At 39.6% G+C, this 8969-nt stretch overlaps 1 protein-coding gene across 3 annotated transcripts in view; it reads left to right on the top strand.

The window, feature by feature from the left end:
• The first annotated feature begins 1405 nt into the window (after nucleotides 1-1405).
• Nucleotides 1406-8969, top strand: part of arhgap27 (Rho GTPase activating protein 27) — a 33150-nt gene continuing 25586 nt past the window's right edge. For all 3 annotated transcript variants that reach the window (XM_010783585.1, XM_010783579.1, XM_010783570.1), the window contains exon 1: nucleotides 1406-2230. In XM_010783585.1, the coding sequence (XP_010781887.1) occupies nucleotides 1451-2230 (780 nt within the window). In that variant the 5' untranslated portion in view covers nucleotides 1406-1450. The remainder of the gene's footprint in view (nucleotides 2231-8969) is intronic.

Below are 8969 nucleotides of genomic sequence, written 5' to 3'. Positions count from 1 at the left end.
TCTAAAATATACAGTAAAGAGACAAACCCACCAGCATTATAGCATATACTATGACTTTGTGCCAAATACTTGTTGCTGATTTAGAGTACTGGCACCTTTTTTATTCCAATTCAAGCACTGCACCTATCCATCCTGAACGTTGCTAAGATATTATTGATTGGGGTGTGGCCAAAAGTGCAATATGCTTCAAAATGTAACTGACAGAGAGCAGTGCTTTTGTCCTGTGTTATTACACTGTGCCCATGGATTTTATTTTATTTGAAGATTTTTTAATTACGTCGCTAAACTCCTTGAAAAGGTCCTCTTCCTTTTCTCCAAGGCACACGACAAGGCAGCGGATGGCTATAGTTCTCTGCATACTTCAATTGTATTGTGCTATTTTTGAAAAAGGAAAAAAAGAGAAATTACCTAAATTAATATATTCTGAATGGGTGACTGCCAACAACTTGCATTTCAATGACAACTCTAAATAACGATCCTACCTCAAGAAGCATGTCCTTGATCTGCTTCACCGAGATTTATTTTTAATAAAAAGCGATATCACAATAGTAACCAAAGTATTTTTACTCTCAAAGTAGCCTCTACTACTTTGTACCCTCTCACACAACTATTAACAGTTCAAAGGCTGCTAATTTGCCTATACAGTGCAACTACAAGGCTATCTACTGTATTTGAATGACAAAAGATGACACTCACCTTAAAATGTCCTTTGTATATTTCTATTTGTCTTAACTGTCGGAACTTGTCCAGGCATGTTAAGTGGGAGTGGACTTGAAATCCTTAACTCAAGGTGTAGAACAATGAAGTTGCATTACTTACTACAACTTGAAGGATCTTTTAAGTCAATTAACGCAGAAATCAGAGTTCAAATTACACACAATATTAAGTTGATGTAATTACCAACATTATTACGTCAACACAACTTATAAATTAATTTTTGCAACTTAAAATCTTTATCTAAATCAATTAACTCACATTTTTATCTTGCAACCGTGCATTTAATTAAGTGGAGGTGAAAGGTCACCTGAATTCATTTTTAGAGTGTAGCTATATATGGCAAAGTTACAGGCTCCTCCAACAGTGCAACATGAATATATATAGGACACCAAACAAATGAAACAGATAAAATAGTGCAAGAGAATGTTTTGAGATGTGCAAGTAAATACAAATAAAATAGAAATAGTGCAAGAAGAGTTTATATACAAGTAAATGGAATGTGATTTATAGATACATAATTTGCAAGATGCAAACAGATGATCTACATCAGTCATTTATAATCTGGTGATCTTGCAGTAGTGCGTTTTGTTCTCACAGGCCCTCATTACCAAAAGTGAAAGAGGTCACGTGTTTATTTAGGTGGAAGTGATTGACAATGAACTTCCCATTTCCTCTATTCACAGCTCCAAGATGTCCACGCTCCATCCTGAGTGACACGTAGGAGCACCAGAGCATGGAGCTGGTGTCAGTGCAGCACGACTTCGAGTACACAGCGAAAGACGGGCGCCTTGTGTCCATCAAACCTAACGAAAGTTACATCCTGGTCTCCAGAACTAATGAGCACTGGTGGCACGTACGCAAAGACCTGCACACCCGACCCTTTTATGTCCCTGCCCAGTATGTGAAGGAGATCCCAACAATTACTGAACACTCTTCTGATAAGATGGATTCACCTGTGACCAAGCCACTGGAAATGGACGATATAAGACGACGTAAAGGGGCCACAGTGATTCGTGTTTGTGATCTGGATGCTCCAAGAGAGACATACCGCTTCTCCACGTTTGGATTATGTGAGAAAATACAAGATGTGAAGCCCTGTGAGACTCTGGAAGGACCAATCAGCAGCAGTTTTGCACACAGAGAGGATGGCATTCAGACGCAGGATTCAACAGAAGGCTTATCTTCTACCCCTGCACCCCTGAATACTGACATCCTGGAACTGTATGCACAACATCATCATGTGGCAAAGGTCAAAGCTGTACCCAAAGAGCCACTGCTGGAGGGTGAAGTCATACAGCAACAGACTTGTTTGCAAGATGAGGATATGGACTTCCCTTCACCCCCTAAGTCGCCCCTGTATGACACCATACCCAAGCTAAACATCCCAGAATTTGACACTTTTTCTGAGCTGCCTGGCCCCATTGACTCAGATGACACATTCGTGTTTGAGGAGCAACATTTGAATCTCACTGAAGAAGCAACCTCCTGTCCAAATGAAGCTCCCACTGAGCAGGTGAGCTTTCCATTGTCTTCACGTTTTATTGTTCTTATTTATAACTTTGAATTAGTGTTTAAATCAAATTGTGTCACTGTGGTGTTACAGCCAGTAGAGGGCGCAGTTTCATCATTTGTAAACCGCTACATTCTCTATACAGTACAGGGCTTTTTATTATTATTTTACAACATTAAATAAAAAAATACTTGACTTTTTTTAAAAGGGCTCATCTGTAAAATGCCCTTTTATGTCAAAGTGAAAACAGAACTTGATCTAAATGAAGTATTTCATGAGACAAACCTTACCCATCCCAGGTGCAGCCAGTTTACTTTAGGAGTCACAGTATAATTTATAGTATCATACCTAAGATTGTCATCGTCATAACTACACTGTAGCTATGTACGTATGACAAATAAAAGCCTTGAACATGGAGATCAGTGTCAAGAGGTTCCAATTAATTGTAATATAAATACATTTGGCCTGTGTAATAGGATAGCAAATGGGGTAAACATACACAACATAGTATTTCCCCTTCATGATCTTTTGACTTATCTTTATTGTTTTTATAAAACAGACTTTCTCACTTCCCATGTACTTGTGGTGACGTGTGACTGGCAACTGCTTCTTTTTAAGGGGTTGTTTGACAAAAAAAGGCCTCATAAGGGCATGATTTTATAGTCCACACATTTATCTTCATGGTCAATCCTGGCGCCTACATTACCCACAATGCATCCCATAGTTGGATGTGTTTGTGTGTGCTCAGGTTATATGATAATATTGGGGCAAATGTAACCTTAGGCAGACGTGGGGAGGACCACAGAGGCCTCCCATCTTTAAAACCCAACACCATTCGATTTTTTGAAATATTTAGATGTTGTTGTTTTCAAATCCAACAAATGCACTTGACACAGTCTTGCACAGCTTCCTCAGTAGCAACACAACGATTATAATACAACTTATTATAAACCAGAGGTGGGAAGTCATTTTATTCAAGTTGTATGTAAGTACAATTTTGAGATACTTGTACTTCACTACGGTAAATTGTGTACTTTTACTCCACTACATTTATTTTGTACATTTAGTTATTTTACAGATTTGTATATATACTTAAATCCGACTTTAGTTCCACCTGGAGTAAATTCACAAGATACCCTGCAGTATAAAAAGTCATTAAATGCACATTTACCAGCTTTGATAAACACATTAATACATCAATATAATTAAAATCAAAACATATATATTATTCTGAAATGGACCAACCTTCATAATGAGTACTTTTACTTTTGGTACATATTTTGATGCTGATACTTTTCTACATTTAATTGGGTAACATTGTTAATGCATGACTTCTACTTTTAACCGAGTATTCCTACACTCTGGTACTTCTACTTTTACTAAAGTACAAGATCTGAGTACTTGTCCCTCCACCTCTGTTAATTAGTTAACAGTTGAATTGATAATACAAAATGATTAGTCTGTTAATGCACTTTTCAAACACTTTTTAACATACTTTAATGTGTTTAATCTCCTTTAACTACAGTACTTTATTAATATCCAATCACTAATGAGCACTGATTAGTTTAGACTTTACATCGGAACCACTTGTTGAATTTGACACAGTGAAGGTACAGACTTGTAATAGCCGTGTTGGTAGAGTTCACAGTATCTGTGCCAGCTCATCTGCATATGAATGGCTAGCCTTCCCCTTCATGCCATTTCAATGGGCGAGGAAGAGGAGTCCCCTGAATACCCCCAGTTAGAGCAGCTGAGGCAGGGTCTTAGTCGTGGTCAGTTCCTGTTCGCTGTGGAAGCACTTTACCCCGGGTGTGTATAGTTTTTAATCATTGAATGTGTTGAATTGTTGTTCAGGGACGTCTTGTAGTGTGTGCATTTCACTTTAATACAATGCTGTGTACAGTCAGTGATGTCATTGGAGAACAGGTTACAAACAGGTAGTGTCAGCTGGGTGGCTTCCGAGTAAAAGGAAAGGGTTAATCTGAAAGCTGCGTACAGCCACTCCCAAAACCCCCAGCTGCTACCTGGTTTCCCCAGCGCCGGGGCCGATCCTGGGAATAATTCTGATCACACGCGACGTGGAGGAACCATGAAACATTTTCGCGTATTTACCTCGTTTTAGCATGATTCACTGTTGGAAGGAGATCACTAAAGAAGCGGGGCAAAGTTTTGTTTCAGGTAAGTTGTTGTTGTTTGCACCTGTTGCAAGGTTACGGAGTTTGTGAAGGAGATTTGATACGACTTTCCGCTGGGACAGTTTGTTTAGAGGGACTTTTACGCATCACATTGATCAAATTCTGAATTTTAAACTCGATAAAGTTTGTGTTTCTCCTCATGGGAAGTATGAATGAGCCACTGCAGACGTGCCAGAAGTGCATTAATTCTCCCCCCACAATGAAGGGGCCATCTCCATGGTGATAGGAGGGGGTCTGGCCTGACTCCCAACGAGCAGGGCTTTGGAGCTTTCAGTGCCAGTTGGCGTATTTGTAATGTGCAGAACTTGCAATTAGCCCTAAATGTAGGTCACTTAATATCCAGGGAATGTGGGCTGTTCTTTGGTCTCTGATGGGATGTTAAGTTTGGGAGCACATCCAGTTGGGATTGGGAATCCAAAGTTTGGTTATAGTTCATTTACAGCTTGAAGAAAGGTGTACTATACTTTCAATTTGGTGTGTCATATCGTTCATTAGTCATCGTGGTTTGGTCTAAAAATGTCAGATTATTGTGGAAGTATTCAGTGTTTCCCAAAGCCTATATGACGTCCTCAAATATCATTTTTTCCACAACACATTATAATATACATTTTTTCGTGTTTAAAGAAAAACACCCATATTAATTGAATAGTTGCATCTTTGCTTGAGTTCATATTAAAGCATTTTGTTGTTATGTGGAGCCTTTCCATTATGTTTCAGCCTAAATGGTACTATTGAGTCTGGACTCTTTGCAAGAACCTCTATTAAGCTCCATACTGAATATTGAACACAGCATGTCCAAGAAGTCTTTATCACTTAATGTTTGGATGAATGGCAGAAGGGGTCAAATGTCCCATTGAACTTTAGCAACTACTGTTGAAGAAAATAATGGTATAGAAAATTCTTCTGCTTTGCATAAAGACACATTTTTCCTTTTTTTTGCACGAGCCAAATCCACAGCTATACAGGTTACATAAAACACATCAAATCACATTTGGACCAACACAAATGAAGCACATTTAAAGAAGAATTAGGTGCTTGAAGGTAACGACATAAACACGTTTAAATAAATTGGAATTAGAAGTTTTGCGCTGGTTTCCTCCCTGAGGGCAGTAACTGAAAGTGGTGATTTAGGGGGTGGCTGTCGTTGTGTTATATTGTGCCACTTAAGTGCTGGTCTGCTTTGCCATGGTGATAGGACAGTGGGGTTTGTCTGCAGCCTGTAAATGTGCTTCCCAGTTGAACCACTCTGAAAAGCTTTGTCTTTCTGTTAGGTGCTCAAACCAAGACACAAGTGACTCTTTGTTTTGTTCTGTTGTGCACAATAAGTGTGATAGTTTGGCTTTTAAAACTGAACAGCTGAGGCCGATCTTCCATATCCTGAGACAGACTATAAATCCAGAGAAAAGTGTGTGAGACAAGTTGAATGCCAAGAAACTGCTCCAACAGGTAGTGTGAGTGTCTCTTCAGACCTCTCTGTACCTGTCTGCTTGACAGTACACATGTGTCCATCAAGTGTGTGAAATAACAGGTGCATGTCGCTTTCACCTCACAGACGAGCCTTCCATTTTTACCATTCTTTGGTCATATTACTAGAAACAGCGATGCGTTTTGAATATTAACCCGAGGGCCCGCGAGAATGAGGTTTATTCTGTCTAGGGTTGAGCTTATAGGTGTATTAGCAGTATGTGTCTGCCTCCATCTGAACTGTACGTTCTGTATGCATCACTGCACCTTATATAAATGTGACAGCAGAGAGCTTGTTTCCTTGTGCTGTACCATCATTCAAGTTGAGGTAAGCATAAAGATCTCTTATAATAATCTTTTCACAGCCCTCAAAGACTCTTACATCCATTTGTAAGAAACATATTCTATTGGTTGCATTATAAAGAAGATTTTTAACTTATTTCTAAAGTTGGGACTTAGGTAGCCAGATTTGACACGTCTTTGCTCATTTAAAAAAGGCAAGTAACATAATAACACTTGGTTTCGACAGATTGCTGGGTATTTACTTTTCAGAGAAAACAACACTTGGCTTTGTGACTCAGACTAATGGACGTACACGAGAGGCCCAAACTGGGGCTAAGGCGGACTTAAGAGTATGTTTTTATAAACAATATGATTATGGGTACAGCATTGTAAAGCAGTGATCACAACCAACATAAACAGCAAGGGATATTATGCATTTCTTCTTTCATCTGCCTGACATCTGACACTCTCTCAGATAAGTTGCAATATTGATCTACAAAGCGGTGTAAAGATACATTCTTTGTCAAGACTTGCATGAGTCAGGCACAGGTTATGTCCTCTCATTGCTATTTATAACATGTTTGTGTAGCTGAAGTCGTAATGACGCGCTTAATTACTCCGATCCCATCCTTCAGCGCGTCCCTACCTTGAATAAAATGGTGCCTGACTGCAGTTATTAACAGTACAGAAGTTTCCCAGATCCAAAACAAAGCTTAAGTCCTGAATACTTCTGTTTTTGGATTGTTTGCATGTTGCACCTGTAACCAAATGTCAAGTTTGCCCCTTTGCAAAATAATTTCCACTTGCATCAGAAAGCATTGCAACAGCTGGTACTTAGACGTTTCCCCTCCTACACAGAAAACACTTCACCTACAGAGAAAGAGTGGGAAAAATCTGTCAGGAACAACAATATCAGCGGGTTTCGCATATCGGCATGCAGACCTGGCCTGAAGTGCAACGATAAGAACGTGATAAGCTTAAGAATTCCACAATGGACATTTCTTGTGTTATCCTGGATTCTGGGCCATTAGGAGTGTGATGTAAGAGGAGGTGGAGCCAGATTGATTCAATAGCTCGACTGTGTGCTCTGTGGCGTGATTTGAGCCCCAATTTTGGACTCCATTGTCTGATTGGATGAGCGCTAATGTGGTTAAGTAATGAAGCAGATTGCTGCTCCATGCATTGCTGAGGGCTGAGAATTCAGTTTTGCGCTTGAGTATTGAAATCATACTCGAAGAACACTATTTAAGGCCTAGGCGCATGTGAAAATACCTTTCAGTCTGTTCGCTAAATACAAACAGCTTTCCATATCAGACAAAACTCTGCAAGATAAGTGAAAGATATTCTAACAAGATTTGTCAAAAAAAGTAGAATCTTATAAATGTACTATATTGGGAAGGCGTATAAGTAGCATCCCACTTTTAAGGAGTTTTTTAACAATGTTAGGTTCAGTTATCCAAGCACTAAAATTGCTTGCATGTCATTTAACGCCCTGCTCCGATTACCTAATCACTTCACATGCATGTATACGTACTGTATGCAGGGTCAGTCATATAAATGGGGTTAATGTTGTGAATTCAAACAAAACTACTGAATTTTGTGTTGGCAACAACACAACTTTGTAAGGTTACGGAAAAGATCATGGTTTGGGTTAAAATAAGTGCGCTGTTAATTGAATTAAGTTCCGTACGTTAGGAACGTTTTAAACGTAATCTGTCACATCTTGAAGCATATTTGCAGTTTTGAACATGCGGTAAGCTTCATAAACTAAACTAAAACCAGTGCTTGAATTGGGCCGGTATTCACCGGTACGCAAATGCCGGTACTCAGCCGCCGGCAATATACGTATATATTGTAAACGCAACGCAGCGCAAATGTGGGTCTGACTCTGCCTCACAGAGGGTGACTGGCTGTCTACATGACGTGGCCTGCCGACATTGCCACTTTCATACAGATCATACTAATGCCCTCGATTGGTCTCTGTGTGTCATTCAAGCTCGGGAGGGTGTGTGTTGGTGTATGTGTGGCGCGAGCGAGCGAGCGAGAAAGCGCGCGCACCGGTTACGTGTATTGTTGTTAGCATCTGGTGCTAGCTAGCTGCGCTAACGGATATAAGGAGCTGTTTCAACAACAAGGTGGAGGGAGAGTCCTTTGCTGTCAGACTGAGAGGCTGATAACTACAGCTCTGGTGAAAAAACTTAAGAATGCTATGAATTTACGTAGTTTAGACCACGTAAAACTCCCCCCTTTATTTCTCTTGATTGTGGGTATACTTTGTTTTCTACATATGTAAATTTATTAGTATTTTAGTATTCATGGTACCGGTATGGTTAATTGTATGTTATAGGTTTATACTTTTTGTAACTTTGAAAACATAAATAAAACAAAACCAAGTAAAATATCAACACTCACACAAGACCCAGAAGGACTTAGCCGAGAGGACAGAGGGAGGAGAGGGGGGACGAGGAGAAAACTCCGTTGTCGCTTTCTTGATCAAAATCGAGAGTTTGTTTCAAATAGAATGGAAAAAGTGGGATCAAATTGTAAAAAACAACATAATAAGTACGTATGAAAATGATTAGTATGGGGAGTTTACCTTTATAACACAAATGTATTTACCGACTGGATTGGCAAACTCTGGGTGACTCTATTGAATTTGAATTCAATATGATAGATTCTTGAGTTCTCTCATTAAATGGAGTGGTCTCGACATCCAATAGGTCGGAGAGTCAGACCTGTCGTTTCCTGAGAGGGAGGTGGACAACAACTTTCGCTCACCACTAACGCGCTCGCTACGCTCG

Source organism: Notothenia coriiceps, unplaced genomic scaffold (genome assembly GCF_000735185.1).
Source record: "Notothenia coriiceps isolate Sejong01 unplaced genomic scaffold, NC01 NC01_scaffold00000664, whole genome shotgun sequence".
NCBI classification, from domain to species: domain Eukaryota; kingdom Metazoa; phylum Chordata; class Actinopteri; order Perciformes; family Nototheniidae; genus Notothenia; species Notothenia coriiceps.
The sequence above is the reverse complement of the archived record's forward strand: the minus strand, read 5'-3'. Positions and strand labels throughout refer to the sequence as shown.